Consider the following 27,879-nt stretch of genomic DNA (forward strand, 5'->3'; position numbering starts at 1 on the left):
AATCTGGTTAATATGTACCTAATTTTATTGTTTCTTCTAATTTTTAAGTTGTACCCCAACACATAAATATATTAGTATTCATGATGATCACAGAAAAACTGAACATGAACAGAATCGTTCTTAAATTCTGGAATGGATTCTTTGCTTTTTATATTCCATGACATGTCAACAGCTGATCCGTAATTCTTCCCGAAACCGTACGGTGCTCGATTTGTGACCCGGATGGAGCCCGCACATTCATGGAATCCGAATGTATCCCCTTCCTCATTTCGACAGAAAGCTTTACACTTTCTTCCACAAGAATCGTATGCTGAAATTAGAACCTCTGAATATTCTTTCTCTGGATTTCGCAATGCAATATAAGTCATTGATTCCATGAAAGCTTGTCGAAGGTCAACGATGACGTATTCGTCGTAGGTACCACGGTAGTTAAGACCATCCGAACGGATATGAATACGACCTACAGATTTGCCTTTTCCTATTGACTGTATACATCTTTTTGATTGCGGCATAACCTCATCTTCAAAGTAAGAACTGATCTCTGGATACGACTCTGGACTATATATATCAAAATCCCTTGCAGGAACACCATCATAAATCGGAAAGGCACGGAAATTTTTACTTTCAGGTGATCGTTTACTAACTATCTTGATTGGAATGAAGACCCATTTCCTGGTATCGGATTTTTCGTCAATTGCAAATGTGTTCTGGCTTGAATCTGAAGGAGCATAGCATTCATTATCACTACTAAATGGACTTTTCAGTGGTGACGTCTGATTTACTTTCAATTGACGCTTGGCTTTCATTTTTGCAATTTTTTCCACAGCTCGTTTCTTTCTACCGGCGAAGGCATTTGGCATAAAACCAGGAAGCATTGGTCCATTAACCCCGCCAAAGCCGCCTGGTGCCATCGGAGGACCTGGAGGTCCATTCGGCGGTCCTCCACCAGATGTTATTGGAATACATGTTGGAGTGCCACTGGATATGTCACAGGTCAAATAGTTAGATCCACAATTTGCATTATTAAAAGAACATGAGGGATTAGGCTCGTAAGTGTAAACCTCTGACGTAAACATATCGCTTAAACCAAAAGAATTGACTAAGTTGCCGAATCCAGTTGAAGTCATTGGTCCATGCGATTCAGGGCCATAATTCTGTGGATAATCTTGAGTAGGGTTGATACCATTCCGTCTTTGATTACCTCTGAATATTTCCCACACATAATCAACGAATGCATGATGCATGTAGAAAATAGGGTCAAAAGCTGATGTTTCCATTGGTTCCATTTGACCACCAATCCAGGTATGGACATCACCATGTATATTCTCAAGATTGAATTGGTTCGAAGCACCGGGTTCCAAAATTTCTGAAATTCTAGTTCTTGTCAAAATACTCCGAATTTCGTCTTTCGAGAATAGACTCCCACCAGGGTTGCCAGTATTTCTTATCAATGGACCCGATGGTGTCTGCCAGTAAGCAAAAGGACCACTTGTCACCAAACCATTTCCATTGCCAAGAAAAGAGGGTGAAAACATAATCGATCGAGTCTCGTCTACCATAGCTTCATCCATTGTCGAGTCGAAATAAGGGAGTGTTACACCTGGCACTTTCTGTCGAAGGGCATTTTCAAATCTGAAAAATAAATGTATTTTGTACTTTACCATAATATTTGAACTCTTCAAACCGTTATTTAGAAGACGTATTATACAGATAATCAGTGTCCACGGATATTTTTTCACTTGTAGCTACAATGATTTTACTGCATAAATTCCTTCCGGAGCACCTGAGATCACGCCTAGTTTTTTGGTGGGGTTCGTGTTGTTTATTCTTTAGTTTTCTATGTTGTGTCGTATGTGCTCTTGTTTGTTTATCCTTTTCATTTTTAGCCATGGCGTTGTCAGTTTGTTTTAGATTTATGAGTTTGACTGTCCCTTTGGTATCTTTCGTCCCTTTTTTTCAATCTGATTTAAATACTTATCCCGTGTCCACGCTTTTCTTACCTTGTAAGCCAGAGCTCTTGAAGATAGGGTATTGTACGAAGATTTTGACCTCCAAAGTTTTGCAAATGACCAACACAATTTTGTTATTTTGCAAATGACCAACACAATTTGGTTATTTTGCAAATGACCTACACAATTTTTGTATTTCGCAATAGGAATTTACTGATGACCAGCAGATCTTCTTCAAGGGGGTGGGGTTCGTGTTGATTAAGTCTTTGATTTTCTGTGTTTTGTGTACTAATGTTTGTCTGGTTCTCTTTTTCTTTTTTAGCCATGACGATGTCACTTTATTTTCGAGTTATGAGTTTGGACTGGTGTGTTAAAACATAAGTTGTAGCTAACTGGTAAATTTCGTGAAAACGGCTTAGAACATCGGATACAATAACAGTATAATTAATTTTAACTTTGGTGGACAGTTGTCTTAATTGGCAGTCATACCACATCTCCCAGTCATTTTTATATTAGTACAAGGATTGAGCTTTAGATGCGATAGTGTTTATGTTTTAACCATTTTTTTTGTTTTATTATTTATTAATATGCAGGCAATATTAACATCTTCTGTGGATATCTGTTAAACAAGCTTGCATTTGTATTCAGATATCGCAGATCAAATTTATTCGTTCATTGTTTAATCATACGTTTTTTGATTGAGTTAAGTCTGCCAATTGATATTTTATCGTATGTTTTTCTTTGTTGTGATGTTATGCTAATGTTTCAGAAAAAGGGAGAAGGTTTGGATCCATTAAAACGTTTAATCCCGCTGCAAATGTTTGCACCTGTCCTAAGTCAGGAATCTGATGTACAGTAGTTGTCGTTTGTTTATGTAATATATACGTGTTTCTCGTTTCTCGTTTTGTTTATATAGATTAGACCGTTGGTTTTCCCGTTTGAATGGTTTTACACTAGTAATTTTGGGGCCCTTTATAGCTTGTTGTTCGGTGTGAGCCAAGGCTCCGTGTTGAAGGCCGTACTTTAACCTATAATGGTTTACTTTTTAAATTGTTATTTGTATGGAGAGTTGTCTCATTGGCACTCACACCACATCTTCCTATGTCTATTTATTTTTTTTAAATATATTTTGATTCACGATATAAAAACACTTGCAATTGCATGTTTATATTTAAAAAAAAAACACACACATAAAAGATAATTTAAAAAAATATGATTTATTAATCAAAACACAAATTTGGATTTGAAACTAGGTATTTATTAGTCAAAATAATTATGACGTCTTGAAATACTATTTTCTTTTCTTTTTTGCTTTGACTTAGGACTAAGACTATACTTGTCAACAAAAGAAACGACACAAGACAATGTACTTTCCATATATAAAGAAATTGAATACACTGTACCAAGGTAAATAATTGCCCAATTGGAATAATTTTTACAGAGTGTTATTTTCTTTTCAGAACCATTATTTTAAGGCTAAAACGCAATTATATTTCAATTTTAGTTATTTCAAAAACTGTATCTTTTACCAAAAATAAAAAATAAACGATATTAAAACTTTTGCAGATATTTGAATACTTAATTCTCATCTTGGAAATTAAATGCCGATTTTCGTAATCATTTTCCGTCTGTGTTCAATAACTCGGTGTTTTCTATTGTTCCAATTTGATCAGATTCTTTTTATCATATGCATTTGCTTGGTAATTATTGGATAATTTTTTTCATTATATTTTATGATATTTGGGTGTTCAAACTTGTGTATCGTATTTTTTTTTTTTTTTGTTATCAGACTAGTACATGCATATATATATATACCATTTTTATATTGTTTTCAATGATACTGCTTAATTGGTATATGAACTTCTGAATTTAGGTACTTACATTGTAATGAAAATTCTATGCCATGCTAAAAAGGCACCGCCATGATGAATGTTGTCAACCATTCGGAAATGAATAAGACCTAAGGCATCGTATCTGTTAGGTGGAACACTCTGTAAAGATAACGATACATTAGATATCAAGCTCAATTGAAAGCAACTTCCGAAGCAAGGTTGTCGGCTGTCCGGACTTTACCGAAGTCCTGCGTTTATGAGCATCAGTCCTTGCTCGGAAGTTGCATCGAAAGATACGCATATTATAAACATGAATAAACTACTGAGACTATTAGTGCTGAAACAATATCTTTATGTAAAAAATATTTTTTTTTTTATTAATCCAAAAATGTTTTTATTTAGACAAAATAAATCTCAATAAAATTCTATCTCTGTAAAATCTGACAAATGTCATCTCTCTTAATCTTAACTGCCAAATTTATCAATATTAAGATGTCATTATGCATGTAAAATAGTGTAGTGCTGATTACAGAGTTAATTAGCAGTGACATCTACCTAGTGATTGCAAACAAAATTACTAGATATTGGTGTTAAATTGTTACACAAATGAGAATTTTAACTAGAGGCTCTAAAGAGCCTGTGTCGCTCACCTTGGTCTATGTGAATATTAAAGGAAGCAGATGGATTCATGACAAAATTGTGTTTTGGTGATGGTGATGTGTTTGTACATCTTACTTTACTGAACATTCTTGCTGCTTAAAATTATCTCAATCTATAATGAACTTGGCCCATTAGTTTCAGTGGAAAATGTTAGTAAAAATTTACAAATTTTATGAAAATTGTTAAAAATTGACTATAAAGAACAATAACTCCTAAGGGGGTCAATTGACCATTTCGGTCATGTTGACTTATTTGTAAATCTTACTTTGCTGAACATTATTGTTGTTTACAGTTTATCTCTATCAATAATAATATTCAAGATAATGACCAAAAACAGCAAAATTTCCTTAAAACTAACAATCCAGGGTCAGCAACCCAACAACGGGTTGTCCGATTCATCTAAAAATTTCAGAGCAGATAAATGTTGACCTGATAAACAATTTTACTCCATGTCAGATTTGCTCTAAATGCTTTGGGTTTTGAGTTATAAGCTAAAAACTGCATTTTACCCCATGTTCTATTTTTAGCCATGGCGGCCATCTTGGTTGGATGGCCGGGTCACCGGACACATTTTTCAAACTACTAACCCAAAAGATGATTGTGGCCAAGTTTGGATTAATTTGGCCAAGTAGTTTCAGAGGAGAAGATTTTTGTAAAAGATTACTAAGATTTACGAATAATGGTTAAAAATTGACTATAAAGGGCAATAACTCCTAAAGGGGTCAACTGACCATTTCAGTCATGTTGACTTATTTGTAAATCTTACTTTGGTGAACATTATTGCTGTTTATAGTTTATCTCTATCTATAATAATATTCAAGATAATAACCAAAAAGAGCAAAATTTCCTTAAAATTGCTAATTCAGGGCCAGCAACCCAACAACGGGTTGTCCGATTCATCTGAAAATTTCAGGGCAGATAGATCTTGAACTGATAAACAATTTTACCCCCTGTCAGATTTGCTCTAAATGCTTTGGGTTTTGAGTTATAAGCCAAAAACTGCATTTTACCCCATGTTCTATTTTTAGCCATGGCGGCCATCTTGGTTTGATGGCTGGGTCACCGGACACATTTTTCAATCTACTAACCTAAAAGATGATTGTGGCCAAGTTTGGATTAATTTGGCCCAGTAGTTTCAGAGGAGAAGATTTTTGTAAAAGATTACTAAGATTTACGAATAATGGTTAAAAATTGACTATAAAGGGCAATAACTCCTAAAGGGGTCAACTGACCATTTCAGTCATGTTGACTTATTTGTAAATCTTACTTTGGTGAACATTATTGCTGTTTATAGTTTATCTCTATCTATAATAATATTCAAGATAATAACCAAAAAGAGCAAAATTTCCTTAAAATTGCTAATTCAGGGCCAGCAACCCAACAACGGGTTGTCCGATTCATCTGAAAATTTCAGGGTAGATAGATCTTGAACTGATAAACAATTTTACCCCCTGTCAGATTTGCTCTAAATGCTTTGGGTTTTGAGTTATAAGCCAAAAACTGCATTTTACCCCATGTTCTATTTTTAGCCATGGCGGCCATCTTGGTTTGATGGCTGGGTCACCGGACACATTTTTCAATCTACTAACCTAAAAGATGATTGTGGCCAAGTTTGGATTAATTTGGCCCAGTAGTTTCAGAGTAGTTGGCAGCAACCCAACAACGGGTTATCCGATTCATCTGAAAATTTCAGGGCAGATAGATCTTCACCTGTTTAACAATTCTACCCAATGTCAGATTTGCTCTAAATGCTTTGGTTTTTGAGTTATAAGCCAAAAACTGCATTTTACCCCTATGTTCTATTTTTAGCCATGGTGGCCATCTTGGATGGTTGGCCGGGTCACCGGACACATTTTTTAAACTAGATACCCCAATGATGATTGTGGCCAAGTTTGGTTTAATTTGGCCCAGTAGTTTCAGAGGAGAAGATTTTTGTAAAAGTTAACGACGACGACGGACGACGACGGACGACGGACGACGACGGACGCCGGACGCCAAGTGATGAGAAAAGCTCACTTGGCCTTTTAGGCCAGGTGAGCTAAAAATGTATTTCTCATCAATAGTGATTGATATTGGAAATTATCGCTGTTTTAGAATTTGTCATTTGATCTTATTGACTCCTTTCTAAGAACCGTAGAGTGGTATGAAAAATTATCGCTAGAAACACGAAGGGTGCACGTGCCATTGTCAATAAAATTAACAACGTCGTCATAGGTAAAATAGCGATAAACATATTATCATTGGTCATCTCAACTCGATAATGTATAATTCCAAAAAAATGCCAAAAACTATTAATACCAATATCAGCCATTAATTAATTGTATGTGAAAGGACATTCGATTAATTATAAAGAAATATGTCACAGTCATATAACTATTCAATATGTATGATTTGGATTGAAATAAATTCTGGCTAACCAGAAAAATAGCATGCAACATGATATTAATTATTTATTAAATTAAATAGATGTCATACCGTATCGGCTTTCATCATTAGAATCGCCCTGTGGTATCTAGCACGCTCTTGGTCTGTGAGACGTCTATACTCTTTTCGAACTCGTAGCTGTCTTCTAGGCGGCTGTCTGACTTGTTGGACTGGTGGTCTTACTACCTGTGGTTGTCGGAACTGGGTTCCAGCAGCGAATTGATTAGGAGCTTGGGCTGACTGAAAATTTTGAATTGCAGGATTTTGTCCCTGTTGTAGATTTTGAATTGCAGGATTTTGGACCGGTTGTAGATTTTGAACCGCTTGTAGATTTTGAATTGCTGGACTTTGGCCTGGCTGTAGATTTTGAATTGCTGGACTTTGGCCTGGCTGTAGATTTTGAACTGCAGGACCCTGGCCCGATTGTATATTTTGAACTGGAATCTGTGGTCGTTGGAAGGAAACCTGTGGTCCTTGAGCTGGAACTTGTACGTTTTGAAACTGGTTCTGTGTGTTTTGTGGTACCTGTGCTTGTATTTGAGGGTTTTGAACATTGTTTTGAACATTGTTTTGAACATTGTTTTGTACAGGTAATTGTGGATTCTGCTGAACAGAGGCTGGTTGTACTATCGTCTGCTGACCTTGCGCGTTACTCTGGGATTGCTGCGCAGTATTTTGTTGCTGAGCTTGGTTTGCTGTGTTACTAGTAAAACTAGGATATAATGGAGTACCAAATTGGCTTGGAAAGACAAACTGTAAATATGGCGGGATAGGAATATTAGTATCATTTGTAGCTTGACGTTTTGCTCGTTCGTGTATGTTTATATCTACTTCCGACATGCGAAGAAGTTCATTAATCCAGTTAACAGTCTCTACTGATATATTTAAATGTTGACCTTCTATTTTAGCTGTTTGCTTATTTCGATTGCTACTTATACAAAAATTATTAAGTGATTCATAAGTTGTGTGTGTTGGATCATTTTTTGCCAATCTTTCTTTAAGACATGCTGAAAATTCATCGGGTGGCTTGATTTCTTCTACCAAAGCAAAACAAAGACTGAATAATGATAAAATGTATCCAATGACCAGAATTCCTTTTATCATCTGAAAAATAAAACAAAATAGATTGAAATATGGTATAAGTTTCATGGGTATCGTCACGTCACTGAAAAGAACCTTGAAATACAATTAAATATAAAGTTATTTTGGACTTGAAGTATAAATTATACTTAGAGTACCGACAGAAATGTATGTAATGGCAATCATTTACCAAAACCAATTGTACATCAAACGTTTTAACATACAAGTAAAAGCACTCCACGTTTTGCGCGGTGAATATACTTTTTCCGCAGGTAATATGCTCATCTAATTCAATTTTGGATGTAACGCGTCTTCTGATTGGCTGACGTTATTTTGTTATCAGTCCATAAACATAATTTAGTCATGTAACCGTGACGTCATCGACGTTTTTTCATGGTTTTCTACGGTTTAAAATGGAATTTAGAATAAAATTATAAGAAAAGACTGTAATATATTTTCTGTCTATTCGAAAAAACATAAAAAAAAAAAAAAAAAAGCGTGGTGCACACTGTTAAATAACCCGCTACGCGCGTTATTCAGTGTGCACAAAAATTTTTATGTTATTTCTTCATAGACAGAAAAAATATTACAGTCATTCCTTAGTTATTTAAAATCCCATTCATACAGAAAAACCTACTAAAATTCTATCTATATGAAATAACATTATATATTGACATCTTCCACTGTTGTTAAAAAATATCTTTTTGCAAAAACCATTAGTTTTGACGCCATTATATTTAGCAAAAAAAAAAAAAAAAAAAAATGTTTTGCGTTTTTTGTCTATTATCTTAAAAAGTATAAAAGATATATATAAAATTTCGAAAACAAAAAACATCACCAAGACAAAATCTGCAAATAGGTCAGCATTTTTGTACACGAGTTTGTCAGTTGTCTTCTTATTGGGAGTTATTGCCCTTTTTTGTATCGAAAAAAAATCATAGAGAGAAATTCTAATTGAATCAAAATGATCAGCAAATATAAGTTGAACAATTCTTTTTGGTCATGAAACATATTCAAGTCTACAATGTTGAAAATGACGTTATTTTCATTTTGGTGTACGAACAATGAGATTACTCGTAGTCCTCTAGTTTCTGAAAAGGCGAATTGATAAAGATGAACATAGATCTAGGTTAGCGGCACTGGCTCTTTAAAGCCTCTAATTAGTGTAAGTGTAACAAAAAATTTGTTCCGGCGTGACATTTGTTCCGTCGGAACAAATTTCATAGGAAATATGTTCCACCGGAACTTATATCACAGAAAATTTGTTCCAGCACTATAAAATTTGTTCCGGAACTAATTTGTTAACTTCATGTAAAATAAGTTCCGGAACAAAAATCACAGCTCCATGAGTTTTGTTCCAATATTAAAATTTGAAAAAAAAGTGAAATGTGTTCCTGTGATATTAGTTTTTCACGAAATTTTTTTTCGGGAATCAATGAAAATGTTCTGCTCGGACCTATTTCACAGAAAATAAGTACCTTTGACCTATTGCACAGCGAAATATTTTCTTGTTACACTAAAAAATCATATAAATGTAAGCTGGATGCTGTACTATGCATGCATGGGGTACATTTGCAATTAAGGCATGACTGTAGGATGAAGATAAGAAATAAAAGCGATGATAATGTATTATTATTTGTATCTACAATGTATGTTTTATCATTTAATATGTAGTATTCAACCTCCTTGTTGCCATCAGCCATTATTCGTTATCGCCAGAGAGATAATTGCTATATTATTATCGGTGTTTTTCAATTCTTCAAAACTTTACATACTGGAATAATGTTTAGAAAGTATGTATTTCAGTTACATGTTTCTAGATCAGAAGTCTTTTTGTGTAAAGCTAAAGACTCGAATGTCAAGCTGTGTGGACAATAGCTCACACTTACTAGATTTTTATCAGATCAGCGATGAAATAATGAAGCATCTCCTCATTCAATGAATTTATACATTTTGAATTGACATGTTCTGTTAGTGGATTTAAATACGATATATTGTGGTATAAATATCAGTAAATACCTTCCGTTTTAATGTAATAATAGTCAAATGCCTATATATATACCAAAAGTACTTCTTAACATACAACTCCGTAATACGGTAATTTTTGTTGCAACTCAGCTTTTAACGTGACAAGATCTTACATCTCCAAAATACGTTTGATAGGATTTTTGATACCTATGGCAAGTTATCTGACACCTTATGTGAGACTTCCTGTTTTTGGTGTAGACGTCTTGAATAACTTAATATCATTTACAAATTAATGTTACAACTGCGCTTTTAAATCATTTACAACTTTCCATAGGCTATCTTGTTAGAAATGAATAAAGTGATATTTCCAGTCTTCATATATTTCGGAGTTTAGTATGACGTCTATATTTCTGAACTAATACACATTTTTTGTTTAGGGTCCAGTTGAAGCTAGCCTCCGGGTGCGGGATAATCTCGCTGTGTTGGAGACCCATTGGTGGCCTTCTGCAGTTTTCAGCTCTTTGACACATTCCCCATTTCCATTCTCAATTTTATTTGAGACTGAATCGTATACTCTGACTTGCTAAAATACTTACGTATTCCTACATAGAAAATTAATCAAGATAAATTTATCTATGTATCAAGGAAAATTTAACCATTCAAGACGCAAAAAAAAAAGTTACCAACTGCTTGACTTAACAGCTCCTACAATAGCTTGGTTCCAAGACAAACGTTTGAATGTCATGTGAATTGCAATGCTTTCTTCCAAAAATTATAAAAGACTCTGCCGTGCGATTAAACAGTTTTGTAATATCATGAAGATTTGCCTGTAATCCCATAGGAAGTTAGTCAGCTAATTATTGGAAGTAAAGAACATCAAGAATATATGTGATTTATATCACGAAAAATCTTTCAAATGATTCTATCTTTACAAAATTATTATAATAAATCCCATTAGAAACAAAATGGGATCTTTGGAATTGTTGCTATTATTTTCATTGTAATGGAGCTACCATTTATAATTTTTATGGTGGAGGGGATCTAGGATGGATGACAAATTTTGTCCTGCAATTATTCTTAGTTGTAATCTATATCCTGTCTTTTTATTGTTCACTTTATTCGGTCCTGCCTTTTTTCACTCAAAACATTTGTCCTGCCTTTTTTTCAAATTTCATCCTTACCCGCCCCCCCCTAAAAATCAAACGTACATGCATGTTTTCGAATTGTCAAGGAAGGGGTATTTAATTGAACAACTAGAAAGACTAAACACAGTTGCCTACTTCTACGTCCGATTAGGCCTCTGGTGAAGAGTTGTCTCATTTACAATCCTACAACATCTTAATTTATACACGCATGAAAGAAAACGCTCTACCACAATATACCTACGGCAACAGTTTAGTTTACCTTTACCTTTCACCTATAGTTCAACAGGTGTTTTGCTTGATACCATTATACATTATGTTTCCAATCGAGAAAAGTAAGATTTTTCTATCCTTTTTTGTACTTGTTTTTTTGTCTCATTAGCCAAATTGTGACGAAGTAAGTTTGGGGTCAAAAGTCAAGGCCATAGGATAAATTAACAGACTGCTGAAATTAAGGCAAATTTGGTATAGTTATTGTGTCTTTTGAAACAAATCTCTACATTTTACCAAACTAGCTGCTTTGTTTTTTGCCCAACAGAAAGAGTAAGGCCATATGATTTAGGGGAAAATAGGTTAAAAGTCAAGGTCGCAGCAGCGATTGATAAACTACAATTTGGGCATATACATTTTGTTCCCGAATATAATCTTTAAACCATGTTCAACATTTTTGTACTTAACCTGATTTAATGAGACATATTTTGGAGAACACCATAGTATGTAAAATATTCCTATACATTGTAAGGTCAATAGATCAAGGTCAAGATCACATCATCTCTTGATACATTAGAATTTTGATAACATTTTGTTTTCAAATCGTTATCTTATGAAGCATACGTGCAAATTGTTTTACTTTTCTTAATTTGATAATGCTCTAGGAGATTAGAAAGATTTCGAATGCCGATTACGAATGAGGTCACTATGTCAAAGTCAAAATAAGACGGGAGGCATTAAAAGACTGAATTAAGTCAAAGTTTTGATTCCGGATGATATATCTTAAAGCCTATGTCCAACTCTCGCCAAAATCAGCTGAAAAAAACTTGGTATGAAGATGAACGGTTGTGTCAGTAGGTCAAAAGAAAACGAACATTTTAGGAAATGATTTTTCCCTAAGACAATATCTTTAGTGGGTCATAGCTTTGGGGTGAAAAACGCAATTATCCATAGATCACTACGTCAAAGGTCAAGATTTCAACAACAATAACAAGACTGAATTTTCACCTAGTAAAATTGTTAGAAACTATGGTGTTTTGGGATTTATTGTAATAATTCCTAATTTTTATTTTTTATTTTATTTTGTTTGTGTTTCTTTTTCTTTAAATATTTCTCATTAAAACAAACAAAAAAGTACATATAGCTATTTCTATTTCTTCCTAAATGCTTGTTTTAAAAACTGCATACTGAATGCAGAAATTATCTTAAAAGAGTTGTCATCAATAGTCGACTTCCTTGATATTAGATATGTCATTTTTTCTCAGGCGACTGTGTGTCTCGATAAACTGTTGCAGTAGGTGCAAATTAATAAATTTCACACCGTTGATAAGAAGACATACATAAAACTACATTTTGGACTAAAAATAGATGCATCTCTTTCTATAAATTTTCATAACAAGTTGTGTAAATTTGGAAAGACAATAAAACCAGATTATTTCTCAGTAGTAATGTTAGAGGCAATTCTTTGTGCATATGCATATGTTTGTAAAACATCATTTAATATAGAGAAATAATTAATTTTGTAATTCAACAAGTGCATACTTTTGCTCATTGTTGAAGGCTGCACCAGGGGCGGATCCAGCCATTTTAAAAAGGGGGGGGGGTTCATAACCCAGGACAAAGGGGGGTTCCAATTACATGTCCCCATTCAAATGCATTGATCGTCCAAAAAAGGGGGGTTCCAATTACATGTCCCCATTCAAATGCATTGATCGTCCAAAAAAGGGGGGTTCCAACCCCCGGAACCCCGCTCTGGATCCGCGTCTGTGCAGGTAGACCTGTAATCGTTAACTTTGACATTATTTGATCTCTGGTGGAAACGGATGTCTTATTGGCAATCATACAACATACTCTTATATTAATTTTGTATTTAATAAAAGCAGTGATTACAGATATATAATATTAGAGCTTAAATTTTTTTCTCATAAATTGAAGGAAAACAACACCATATATGGAGTTCAAAGAAAAATAAACAAAGAGACACACATAACACAGAACACTAAAATATGATTCTAAAACATACATATAAAGAACAGATGATTAATTGTGGATCTTGGGGGCTCAAGAAAGATAAACATTTCATGGTCTGATAAAGCCGACTGTGCGAGGGCTTTTTAGCCAATCAATGTCGTTAATAACCCCCATCATTATTTCATGGTCTGCTAGTAAAATCCAATTAAATGTCACTATAGTCACCAAAGAGGTCAAAGTGCAATTGTACTTCGATTTTGGTACAGGATGTGCATTTCATTTGTTTATCATTTTTGTCGAGCCTTCGACTTTAGTCGAAAAAGCGAGACTAAGCGATCCTACATTCCGTCGTCGTCGGCGTCGTCGGCGGCGTCAACAAATATTCACTCTGTGGTTAAAGTTTTTGAAATTTTAATAACTTTCTTAAACTATACTGGATTTCTACCAAAGTTTGACAGAAGCTTGTTTATGATCATAAGATAATATCCAGAAGTAAATTTTGTAAAAATAAAATACCATTTTTTCCATATTTTACTATAATTGGACTTAGTTTTTTCTGCGGGGAAACAAAACATTCACTCTGTGGTTAAAGTTTTTTGAATTTTAATAACTTTCTCAAACTATCCTGGGTTTGTACCAAACTTGGACAGAAGCTTGTTTATGATCATAAGATAATATCCAGAAGTAAATTTTGTAAAAATAAAATTCCATTTTTTCCGTATTTTACTTACAAATGGACTTAGTTTTTTTCTGCGGGGAACCATTACATTCACTCTGTGGTTAAAGTTTTTAGAATTTTAATAACTTTCTTAAACTATCCTGGGTTTGTACCAAACTTGGACAGAAGGTTGTTTATGATCATAAGATAGTATCCAGAAGTAAATTTTGTAAATAAATAAATCCATTTTTTCCATATTTTACTTTTAAATGGACTTAGTTTTTCTGCGGGGAATCATTACATTCACTCTGTGGTTAAAGTTTTTAAAATTTTAATAACTTTCTTAAACTATCCTGGGTTTGTACCAAACTTGGACGAAGCTTATTTATGATCATAAGATTGTATCCAGAAGTAAAGTTTGTAAATAAATAAATCCATTTTTTCCATATTTTACTTTTAAATGGACTTAGTTTTTCTGCGGGGAACCATTACATTCACTCTGTGGTTAAAGTTTTTAAAATTTTAATAACTTTCTTAATTAAACTATACTGGGTTTGTACCAAACTTGGACAGAAGCTTATTTATGATCATATTAGATTGTATCCAGAAGTAAAGTTTGTAAAAAGATTACTCCGTTTTTTCTGTAATTTACTTTTAAATGGACTTAGATTTTCTTACAATCATAAAATAGTAACAAGAGGAATATTTTTATTGATTTTTTTCCTCATTATTGTTGAGCCTGCAATTTACAGCAAAAATAGGCGAGACACTGGGTTCCGCGGAACCCTTACAAATTTTTTGTTTAAATTGCACGAGCAAATTTTTTCCGTGTTAACATGCACATATGTGTGTGATTTTTTATTGTTTAAGTCTTATGTCCTTGATGTTTAATGCTAAGTTAATATAAAAATAAGAAGATGTGATATGATTGCCAATGAGACAAATCTCCAATTGACACGGAAATTAAGAAATATACGTTGCCGTACGGCCTTCAGCATTGAGCAAAGTAACACAATATGCTATAAAAGGCCCCGAAACGACAAATGCAAAACAATTCAAACGAGAAAACTAACGGCCTAAATAATGTACAAAATAATGAACGAAAAAAAATATAACTTGTCTGGTATAGGAGTTTTTTTTTATACTTGTAGTGTAATTCATACAAAATGTAGTAAATATTTTAATATGTTCAAAAAATATAATTTAAATGGTCACCGAGCTTGAGTTCATGCAACAGATGGTGAAAAAAAATGAAACATTGTGTATGGATTATACAGAGAAAATGCATAATACTGTGAATAGAAGAAAAACTAATTGAATGAATTTAGAAATTTCAACCTAGCCCCCACCCCCCTGTAGAAATCAAATCATGGTAGCTCCCTTACGCGTTATTTAAATGCGCATGACTTACCTTATACATGCTATACGCTTCTTGAGAGTAAAAATGAAAATCCTTAACTTCTTAAAGTTTTATAATTTTTAACCAAATCCATTTACATAATTATTGTTTTGGATTTATTAAAAAAGTGGTTAACTGTGATTATATCATTATAACCTAAAACTGTGTTAATATTAAAATTGAAAATATTTTGACTGATTGATAGTCTTCCGTGATATTTATACTTTTTTCCTACTTTTATAGTGTTTACATTAATTTTTGAAACGCACTTGAACACCAAAATATTTTACCAAATTAATGTGGGCTTATGAATGGTAAATTATAAGTATGGAAAGGAATATTCAGGGGCGGATCCAGGATATAAGGTTAAGGGGCGCAAGCTTAAGTATTAGCAAAGCGGAGCGAGGCGAAAAAATAATTGAGGCAAAATTATCGAAATATTAAGCTGAGGACAACCCATGCTTTTCAAATCTAATGGGGATGCACGCCCCCGCCTGAATCCGCTTCTGATATTGTCTTGGTACAAAATGAGAATTGGTTTGGGGAATGTGTCAAAGATAAAAAAAAAAAATCCGACCAAAGAGCAGAAAACAGCTGAAGGTCATGTACAAATAGGTCTTCAACACAGCAACCACAGGCCCTAATCAAAATATGTACTACTTATATAGTTCAATTAGTAGTTCAATGAAAATGGACGTCGCATTATAAACTCCTAAACATATAAATGAACTTAATAAAAACAAACATACGAGACTAGCAAAGACCAGAAGCTCCTGACTTGGGACAGTCGAAAAAATGCCGCAGGGTTAAACATGTTTAGTGTGATCTCAACCCTCCCCTATACCTCTAGTCATTGTATTAATAAGGTATGGATAAACAACAATTATGGAAGAAGGTGTGTGAATGCAGTTAACAGAAAAGACAAACCCAAAAAGGACGTATATAGATATAAAAAAAAATTAGTTGATATAGACTGACAGACTGCAGCACATCTTCTACCAGGAATACACGTTTCCATGTTTTCGACGCTACAATAAGGACGCGATTTTGTAAAAATGGCGAAAAGGGGGGAATAGAAACGGAATTGTCAGCTCTGGCTCAATCAGAACATTGCTTTTCTTTAAACTGAGCAATTCCATTCTCACTTTTAATAATGAACTTATACCCATACAAACTAAACTGTGTGATCTTTTTTCAAATTGTTGTAGGACGTACGGTTGTCTATTCTTTTTATTTCGACCTTTTTTTTATACAGAGCGACGTAGAACTGCAATCATTCATTTCTTTTTAGTTCAATAGATATAAGAAGATGTGTTAATATGAGTGCCAATGAGACAACTCTCCATCCGAGTCACAATTTGTAAAAGTAAACCATTATAGGCCATTATAGGTCAAAGTACGGTGTTCAACACGGAGCTTTGGCACACACCGAACAGCAAGCTATAAAGGGCCCAAAAAATGACTAGTGTAAAACCGTTTAAACGGGAATTCTGTATTCTTATTTTAAAACTTTTGGTTATTTTTGTTAGGGTGTTGTCTCCACATCTAAAGGTTTGAAAATACTTGAAACAAGAGCTACTATTTTTTCTATAGATTTATTTTTCTCGGGCGAATATATTTTTTAAAATAAGTAAAAACAAAACAAAAACAAATTTATATTGTTTGAAAAAATAAATATGTTTTTATCATCATTAATCATCTCTTAATTGTCAAACAACAATATTTTTACACACTATATTTTATTAATGGTAAAGGGTGTGTATAAGAAATGTTGAAAATAGTAAATGAAAAGTTCTTGAACTTTTACAGGTTAAAAAAAGTCATTGATTGTTGTCATTTAATCATGTACATATATTTTTATGATGGATCCATATTTGTTTTGTCAAAGTTTATTTTCATAGATGACTAAGCAATAAAATCGTTTCCTCCATAAAAAGTTTTGTTGTATTGACATTGAATCGTCCGTCTACGAAAGCCCTGGAACAAAAAAAAATTTATTTCCAATTTCGAAGTTCGAGATTCACCTGAAGTTGAATGCGAAATTATAAATCCCTATCTTAAATTTGAGATTCAAAATTGTAAAGACTTTTTCAGTTCAGATTTTAAAATTTAGAATTCAGAATCTGACATTTAACCAGAAGACAGAATTTAAGAAAAAAGACAATTATTTTAATATGAATGAATTCCTGAACATTTAAATGCGCTTTTATTATTATTCACCAATAACGCCGAGTTCTGCTGGGGTTTTTTTTGCGAAAGACATATATACAACGAGAAGTTTCATTAAAAAACAAGAGGCTCTCAAGTGCCTGAATCGCTCACCTGTTATTCTTTTGCTTAAATCTTTCATCAACAATTATTTTTGCTTTTCAATATATATTAATGAGTGTCTATGTTTCTTGACGTACAAGGAAATAAAATACAAAGTTTATACTAGATATGTGAGAAGATTTTTAAAGTTAAAACACATAAACAACTTGTGTAAAATTGTCCTTAAGGGGCAATAACTCCTTAAGGGGTCAATTGACAATTTTGGTCATAAAACGCTTTTGTAGATCTTACTTTGTTGAACATTTTTGCTGTTTACAGTTTATCGTTATCTTCAATGTTATTCAAGATAATAACCAAAAACCCCAATATTTCCTTAAAATAACCAATTTAGTGGCAGCAACCCAACAATAATAGATTGTTTGATTCGTCTGAAAAATTCAGGGCTGATAAATGTTGACCAGTTGAACAATCTTTACCCATGTAAGATTTGCTCTTAAAGCTTTAGTTTTGCAGATATAAGCCAAAAACTGCATTTGACCCCTATGTTCTATTTTTAACCATGGCGGCCATGTTTGTCGACCTTTTCTACTATGCTGTTCGAGATCGTCAACTTTTTCTTGTAGTTTAGTTTTTTTTACATGCAGCTCGTTTAGTTGGTTTGTTTTTATTTTAAGGGTTGATTCCAGATTACATTGTTTTTCTTCTATGTCGTTTATCCTGTCAATTAAGTGTTTTTGTTTTTCGTTTACATCCCTCTCGACGGTCTTGTCAATATCATCTTTCAGTAGCTGCTTAACAGTTTCAGCTATCTAATGTATGCCTTTCTAATAATTTTATTGTTGAATATTTTAGTTCGAGTTATAAAATATTTCACTTCTAATAAACCGTTTCTTTTCGATATACCTGTTTGTCACTTGCCTATGGTTGGTTTGAACTTCTTTGATTTACGACTTCCGTTTGTCAGATGTTTATGTACAAGTCTTTCCCTATATCTTACTTACATGTAAGAGGTGTAGAATATTACAAGTCACTGTGACAAAAAGAGATTGGATAGCTTTCACCGTTTTTAATTATTTTTTTCTGTTTTTAAACTACTACTCCACCTAAGAATCACACTTATGTGGACAGGCTGTGCATTTCATCTTTAAAATCAGTTCATAATCCAATGTTGTATTAAAAACTTTCCATAACACACTTTTGCACAAGGTCTTGCGAGATATGAATCAAAATAAACGAAATGTAAAGTGAAAATTCCGAAAAGGGAAATAACTCCAGCATCTGTTGTAAATTCTATTAATCATGATCTATTAATTTCTTTCGTTCGAATAATTAACTTACATGTATGTTTCATTATTACGTTATTTTGATTGGCTAGCAGTAAGCTCGCTTCATTTAGAAATCAACTTTCATTTCCAAATGAAATGGTACATTCATGATGACACGAGCTTCCACAATAAAGAGCACAGGTAAATAAAAGAAAAACTTGATAGAAATCGTGTCTTCAAGATCCTATCAACAACAAAAAAGAAATTAAAGTATTGAATGCTTCTTATCGTAATTTTATAGGGTCGTAAAAACGTTGAACGTGCGTAACTTTTTTGAAAATGTATTTCGGTCAACGCTTTTATACCCCCAATAAATTTACAAAATGAAGCATTCAATTCTTATATGAATTATTGCCGGACACAAAATCAGAAAGCTGCAGTTTCTCTTACCTTTTAGTGTACTTTAGTGTTCTTCTTTGCCGAATTCCACAATATAAAACATAATCCTTCAAGATATAAAAAAAATATAAATTATAATTCATAAAAATCTAACGAAATATTTGCAACGTCATGAACGTACCCTGAAACAAGACAAGCCTCGTTCTGAGTATTAGCATAATATCAAATAAGGGCAAATTCCTGTCATTTCCTAAAAATAATCTCCTAATACACAAAATGTTGTAATATTAGGAAATGGTTATTAATTTGACCTCTTTACCTTCTGGTCAAAATAGTCAAAATGGATGCTAATATGGCAAATACCATAAAACAGGTGCGAATATGTTTATAAATGAACAAAATAAAGGAACGACCATTTAACTTAAAAAAACAGAGGGATGGTTATGTATTTTTCCCTAAAAAATATATTCTGATCCCCAATTTGATAAATATTGTGATCAAGCAGATGAAAAAAATACCTGAATCCAGATATTCACCATACATTTTATACGAGGCGGCGAACAGGACTCTGGTGGTTTTGTACTCGAAATTCAATTGCGTACGGACAAAAAGAATAGGTTAAAAATATCAAAAAAAATACATAGTTCAGATTATTACCGCATTTATCAATGTGTAGAGAAAACGTATAGACTGCCTTCATTTTGAAATATCAAAGTTCTTAGGAACTTATCACTGTTTATTAAGAAATTAGTTAAAATATTGTAATTTTAAAATATGATTATATGTTAACATTGTTTTGTAGTACCCATAGTTATGACTGTATTTTGCCTCTTTTTACACATGTAAATATGTGTCTGGGTGTTTCCAAATAAAGTATATATCTTACCTAATTCAAAAAAGGGCGAACTAATTTGCATACAAAATTGAATTTTGTGACAAAAATTACTTGTTGTGACAAAACAAAAAAATACTTTTTGTGACAAAAATTACTTTATGTTACAAAAATTACTTTTTGTGACAAAAACTACTTTTTGTGACACAAATTTAACTTTTGTTAAATTTTCACTTCTGTTTAACGAAACATAAAATTGTCTACACAAAAATAAACACAAATTGAAGTTTGTCTCACAAAATTGAATTTTATCTTACAAAATTGAATTTTATCTTACAAAATCGAATTTTATCTTACAAAATTAAATTTATCTCACTAAATTTACGTTTGTGTTTTAATTTCCATATCTGGTAACATAAGTCAATTTTGTATGCAAATAAGTTTATATTTCCAAAAAAGAATTTTGTCTACAAAAGAGAATTTTTGTTCTCATAAAACTAGATATAGGAAGATGTGGTGTGAGTGCCAATGAGACAACTCTCCATACAAATAACAATTTAAAAAGTAAACCATTATAGGTTAAAGTACGGCCTTCAACACGTCTGTATCACATAGTTTTGTAAAACAGAATTGAATTTTGTGTACACAAATTAGATTTTGATTACAAAAAGTGCAAGTTCCATTCAGCGCTATGTATTATAGTGTAAAAGAAAAACCAATGATAGCGTCAAAAATCTAAAAAAAAAATATTGGGGCTTTCTGACTCAGACAAACCCTCCCTTTGTAGTGTTATGGTTGCTCCCTAGTTTGTATAGTCATATTGTACAAGTCCTTGATGAAGCACAGTATTATATGAGTAAAATGTGAGTTGTGAGATACATGTTAATGAGACAGCATTTTTTCCAAGAAATAAAAAAAACCCAAAATGACTTCTTAAAGTAAAAAAACCCAATAAAAAACAAATGACTACTGAAGGTAAAAAATTATGACTGTTTTAGGTAAAAACACCAGATGACTTCTACAGGTCAAATTATGCTTAAACTTATCTAATTTAGTTGTTTGATAGTTGTCTCATTGAAAATCATACCACATTTCCTTATTTTACATGGGGTTTATTTTTCAAATGTTTAATGAATGTGTTGCCCAACACAAAAAGTGTCTTCCATACGTTAGTTAGTTTGAACTACGAAAAGGAAGTGTAGTTATCATCGATAAACTGGGAATCATCGATAACCATCGATAATCAGATAGTTCAGTCGGAAACGTGTTTTATTATTTTTTTTCTCAACAAAAATGTGTGCTTTGTGCTTACATTACAAGTAAAACATTATTATATCCTTAAAATCTCTGATGTATTTTGATATTGATTTTTTTTAATAAAAATGTGTCTTTCTCTTTTCATAAACAAAATTCAATGAAGCTATTTTTTCTCGCATCTTCCATTTTTTTTAAGAAAGGAAACAAACAAGTTAAGATTGATTATAATTAAGATTCAATTAACAACATTTGTCCAATCTTGATTTGCGTTACTATTATCGACATATGTTTAAGATTTTATTTTACAGCGGATTTCGTTGAGTGTGAAGGCTGCCAAAGGTTATATCTTTGGTTTGCTTGCTTGTTAGCTGAACCGTAAAGTCATTGTTAGGTCATGTAAACTACCCTCCTTTCGAAGTAGGCTAGTTCAACAGACTGATAGATTGGTTATCTGCTGGACTAGTCTTCTCTTAAAGGAGGGTAGTTTACCTGACCTAACAATGACTTCACGGTTCAGCTTACAAGCAAGCTAACCAAAGATATTACCTTTGGCTTCACACTCAATGAAATCGGCTGTAACTGACAATAGCAACTGGTCATGTGAAATGAGATTGATTTGATTTTTGGTGTTTTAACGCCACTTTTTAGCTCCGCTTTTGGGCTATTTCGTGGCGGCCAGTTTTTATTGGTGGAGGAAGCCGAAGTGCCCGGGGAAAACCACAGACCTACGATAGGAAAACTGACAATCCTAGTCAATTAAGATTGGAGTCGAGTGCATCCGTGTGAAATAAGATGACATGTTATGATCTCTTAGTTATACTTTTGAATATTTGTTATCATTCTGTCATTGTCATGGTTCTGTCTGTTGATTACTGAATGACTTATGGTTTTATCTATATCCCTTTTTTTTATATTATAATATAACAATTGCTCTTAAAGTGTTCCCGGACGAATATATGTGACAGAAATTATTGAAAAAAAATGCAATTGACACAAAATTCCTAAATAGACAATTGTTTTAATTAAACGTTTTGACATGCTCGGGAATAAAGGTACTAAAAATATCCACATAGAAGTTTTATCATGTACCAGTAAAAAGTTCAGCATTTTACAATAAACCAGAAAAACAGGCAAGATAGTACAGCGATTCATATTTCCATACAAAACCAGTGATAAAGTATGACAGAAAAATAGACGCATTTAAGATTTCATTCCAAATACATAAACATCTTCTGCATGAAAGTGGTACTCCATCTGGAAGATTTGCGATAGTGACACTATTCCTGATTTATTGAACCTTACTTGTTTTTTGAAAACAAGTAAAAAGATAAAACAATTATTTATTACTTCTATTTAAATTTGATTTAGTCAGCCCTTCAGATATAAAAAGACTATATATATAGTAAATAAAATGTAAGAATTAACACAACCAGGTATTTTCAAGTCATAAAAAACGACAAGATATTTCTTATCTTTTAATTGATTTTATTAATTAATCTCTGAAGGTAAAATGCCACAGTTTATATTTTTTCCGATATTCCTATTCAACGAGTTCCACGAGTTGGAACCCCCTTTTTTTGGACGATCAATACATTTGAATGGGGACATGTAGTTGGACCCCCCTTTTTGTCCTGGGTTAGGACCCCCTTTTTAAAATGGCTGTATCCGCCCCTGATCTCTTTGTCTAAGTGTGCATCATCACCAGACATCTCAAGTTGAAATGTGACTTTTATCCTTTAACCTATTTTGATTGACTAACAAGCTCGCGTCATTAGAAATTCAACCTTCATTTCCACATGCATGATGGCAGGAGCTTCCACAATAAAGAGCACAGATTTTCATATGGGTCACGATCCCTGGAGGGGTCATGTCTTCATGTCATCATAACGTCTTTTAAACATTTAAACCTCAACTCAAAACCATAATATTCTTTTGACATGACATGACATTTCCAGTACATCATTAGAGGTATTCCCCTTTGTCGTCAGTGACGGATCCATGGGCACCAGGTCTAACCCCTATCTCCCCGGCACTCTCTCTCATAAATCGTAAATTATAAAGTAATTCAAAAGCTGTTTCAATCCATTATCCCTAAACCATATATTTCTATTTGCTAAACAAATAATAGATCATTTGTATGCCTTATTCAGTCTCGTCACTTTGTAGATTGTTTTTCTTTTTCAATTGTAATGAATTGATGTCTAGACAGAATTATTTGTGCATGTGGTGAAGTACGTCACGTGTTTTGGGGATCCAATCAGTTATATGTAAGGAAAACAAACCTAAGGCAAAGTTTCTACGTCTTCCAAATCAACGTAGTCTATCACACGACATCTGACATTTCGATATTCTATGAACGGGAAGAATATGTATGAAATGTTGTGTAGGATCACTGTTGATAGTATACCAATATTGTACTGGATCAAAGTGTGATGTTACTATGGAAACTGATATTGTAATATCTTCTATTTTGTAAATTCGAAAAAAAAGCATACCCACATACATTATGGTCAATTTTTTTTTTGTAATTTGAAAACATTTCCATCGCGATCTTTACCTTTGTTTTGAAATATTTTCTTGTCATGGTTAGTCCTAATGGAAAAGTGTATATGATAAATCCAAACCATGCATACAATGGGGAATGTGTCAAAGTGCAAAGAGACGGATACCCGACCAAAGAGCAAAAAGCCACTGAAAGCCACCAATGGGTCCTCACCACAGCGAGAAAATTCCGCACCCTGAGGCGGCCTGTAGCTGGCCTCTGAACAAGAAATGTGTTCCAGTTCATTGTAAATAGATATCCATTTTGCAGCATTCGAAGCAATGTCTATGATTATTTTTAATGCAAGAAAAGCTTGGAGACAAAAGTTTATGAAGCTAAAGCTCGACTGTAACTAATTTATTTACAAAGATTGTAATTCACATGACACTCATTTCTTGAATTAAAGAGAGTTTGAATTTACAGAAGGGATAGTATGTGTCAAACTCACAAGTCGAACACAGTCAAACTGACAACAACTTTGAAAAAAATGCAGAAAAACGGCAAACGACAAACAACAGTCTTTGCAAAATACTGCATAACAAGAAAGGCTGCATGTAAATGAATATAATGAGATGCCCCAAACTACACAACAAACCCTTTATAAGCGAGCAACAATATAACTGTAAAGGAGGAAGAAGGGGGGTATGTTTTTTTTTTATCTGAGTTAGAAAGTTTTTCGACGCTATCAACCGAATTATTTTTTCTTTAAAAATTTAACATTGCAAGGTATGGGGGAATCTGGATTCTGAAATTTGTTTTGACATCTGCTTGACCGCAATACTTTTCCCCGTCAAATTGGGGATCATAAGTTATTTTTAGAGAAAAAAAAATAACCCCCTCCCCCGCTCCGTTTGAAAATTATTGATCGTTTCCTAAAGATGACTGACTGGATCAAGCACAGGTCGTCTGGTGTCTGTGTGGAAACAAATGCGCTGGACACTTAACTTTGAATTTCAAGTATTTAGAGATAGGAAGTCATTATTCTATTCAATGTAATGTGTGGTCCAAAGATATTGGTAGAGCGTTTTCATTCTTTTTGTGAAGTCACTCACGAATCTGTCCACATAAACCCATAAACAAAAATAAGCGAACAGCTGAAGTGCCAACTGTGTTTGGACAAATTTATTTTGTTGCTTGACGTCCAATGGCAAATACTTTATGTTCAGAATGAGTTTGTACAGACAAAACGAGATAACAATATGAAGGAAGTCGGCCATAAGTCGAAGAAATAGTAACACAATGGCAAACACGACTACAAAGATAAACAACAATACACAAAACATTACACAGAGGCATTAGAGCAAAAAGAACCCTAACAAAACCGTATGGGAAATCAGGTGTTTCCCAAACGGACAAGTAATTCCCGATATAGAAATGACACCGTTGGTGGTGATCATGGCAAGTAAAAGTTCAGTGACAGGTCTTATTCGGTGATGTCAGAACTTAAGCTTAGAGGATCTGATTGTAACTACGACACATTTGCCATTTCCGTGGTCAGATATGACACAGCTATTCGTGTTTAACCAAATAAAAAGAGTAAATAGACTAGTATATCGAAACTTTTCATGTTTTTGTGGTTTGTGTTCAACCTTTCATCAATTATGGTGAGTCAAGTTAAACATGTTATATACATTTAAGTACCTCTTTTAAAAAGATAGGTTTAGCTAGCTATAAAACCAGGTTTAATCCACCATTTTCTACATAAGAAAATGCCTGTACCAAGTCAGAAATATGACAGTTGTTGTCCATTCGTTTGATGGGTTTTGGCTTTTGATTTTGCCATTTGATTAGGGATTTTCCGTTTTGAGTTTTCCTCGGAGTTCAGTATTTTTGAGATTTAATTCTTTAAATACTAGTAGCTGAAATAAGTTTTATAAGCCAAATATGCTTGAAAACATACTCTATTATATATAAATACAGCAAAAAGACTTTCTTGTATCTTAATTTACATTTGGTTCAGCTTAAAAAGTGACAAATTGGGCACTTGTTTTTCTTTTTTGAATGGTTTCAAATTTTGAAATGCTTGTGCCTTTAATATCTTACTATATGGAAGGAGTTTGTTCATTATTGACGTCTGTATAGTGCCCTACATGGTTGTGTTAATCCTCGGTATCCGTTCTCTGGTGGATAGTTGTCTCATTGTGCAGTCATACCATATCTACTTATTTAAATATCAGAACTTGAAACTCAGTATACTCTGTGTTTTGTTTAAAGGAAAGGAGTTTTATAAAAATTGGAAGGTTTTTCCATTTCTATCGAAGACTGTGTAAAAGAGACAGTTCAGTCCAAAGAGCAAAAATTTTGTTTGTTAAAATATATTCATTGTTGTCGTGGTTGTGGAGGGTCTCATTATCATCAGGTTTAGTGTTCATCCTTTCTTTCCGAGTTATGTTGGTATTCATATGTTGCTGAATTGATACAAATCCTTCTCTAAGACAAAAAGAAAAATGCATATAGCCAAGTTCCTTAAGATTCACGTTCAGATATCATAAGTAGGGGACAACTGACTGCCTTAGAGGGGGCTTACTCCTGTCATGCTTCGGTGATTCCCTATATAATCAACCAAATTTTCCACAGAAAAGGTGGGGGCTGCCCCCTAAATCCGTCTCTGTATATATCTACCGGTATGATGTCTTATCATTCAATAACCCACATGTTAGCGATTGTTTGCGTTTCTTAAACAGGCTTGTGCTCCTAATGTATAATCTGCTCCAACAGGGCTACTTAGATGGACGACTGAATATTTGATACTACGCAAGATTTACGGTCACCCGCCACGTCCTTCTGTGTTTTTGTAAGCAATTTTTCTGCTTTGTACCGATTTTAATGAGTTAAGCCACTTCAGACTGGTGATATACTGTTTTGTCTCAACTCCATGAACTCACTAGTGGGATGAGTTATTGATCTCAGGTATAATAGTATGAATAGTCGATTGTGTCCTGTTCTCAGTCGTGACAATCTGAAGGAGGCGGCTTCATATGACCGGTGATATATGCATAACAGGAGACGCGTTTGCCTTTTGACGTACCCAACCTTGCTTTGTTTGAAGTTCATACGATTCCCTCAGTATTTTTAGATAATTTATACTGTTGTATTCTATTTTGATAATAAGAATAGTCGATTGTGTCCTGTTCTTTAGCATATCAATCTAATGGAGGCTGGATTCGTATGACGGGTGATACATGCAAAACAGGAGACAATTGCACTTTTGGCGTATCCGACCTTGCTGAGTTTGAAGTTCATGCGATTCCCTCAGTATTTTTAGATAAGCTACTGCTGACTTTTATTTTTAATTGTTTTATCATCATGTTACATCCAATGATATAAGTTTGACATACTATGCGATAAGGGCTTTGTTCATTATTGAAGGCCGTACGGTGACCTATAGCTGTTATTTTTTGTGTCATTTGGTCTCTTGTGGACAGTTGTCTCATTGGCAATCATACCACATCTTCTTTTTTATATTTGTTATATGAACAGATCACCATCTGATTATTAGAGATATGAATTGTAATATATCGACTGATTTAATTTTTAAAGATAAGGGAGGAGGTCTTTTCAAAAAAAGATACACAGTATTACCAAAATGACAACCTTACTTCAAACGTAATGTTCTTTAATATTTCTTACAGATAAGAACATATTTCCATGTAGTTTAAAGTTTGAAATCTACACAGAACCAAATTTGATAAAAATTAAAATTAACTCACCGTTGGAAAATAGTTTTTAAATCCTTTGTGGATTGTTTTGGAATTCGTAAATCCAAGAATTATGCTACTCGGCCGGATATAATTCTCAAGCGGCGAGCCAGCACCTCTTGGTGAAATCAATCGATCGGAACATGTTCTTTGATTCACCAAGAAGCCTACGGGTGGAAATTAACAACTTATTACAAGATATTGACAACTTAAACAAATTACTAACTTCCTAAATGTATACATTGAATTTTTGTGAGAAATAATATAATCCATGCACAAAATCATGTACACGTGTTTGCATATTCCTTAAAGATACTAGTGC

The 27,879-nt window shown here is 33.4% G+C and overlaps 1 protein-coding gene across 2 annotated transcripts; it reads right to left on the bottom strand.

The window, feature by feature from the left end:
• Positions 1–2: 2 nt before the first annotated feature.
• Positions 3–27,772, bottom strand: LOC139491394 (uncharacterized). 2 transcript variants are annotated; one of them, XM_071279062.1, is made up of 5 exons: positions 27,570–27,772; positions 19,280–19,335; positions 6,917–7,969; positions 3,831–3,940; positions 3–1,632 (listed from the first exon to the last, which is right to left on the bottom strand). In XM_071279062.1, exons 3-5 carry the CDS (start codon positions 7,967–7,969, stop codon positions 72–74), a joined length of 2,724 nt encoding a protein of 907 aa, XP_071135163.1. In that variant the 5' UTR covers positions 19,280–19,335; positions 27,570–27,772; the 3' UTR covers positions 3–71. The 2 variants fall into 2 exon arrangements, with proteins under 2 accessions (XP_071135163.1, XP_071135164.1); XM_071279063.1 differs by lacking the exon at positions 27,570–27,772 and adding an exon at positions 26,482–26,552.
• Between the last annotated feature and the right edge of the window lie 107 nt (positions 27,773–27,879).

Source organism: Mytilus edulis, chromosome 10 (assembly GCF_963676685.1).
Source record: "Mytilus edulis chromosome 10, xbMytEdul2.2, whole genome shotgun sequence".
Classification (NCBI taxonomy): Eukaryota; Metazoa; Mollusca; class Bivalvia; order Mytilida; family Mytilidae; genus Mytilus; species Mytilus edulis.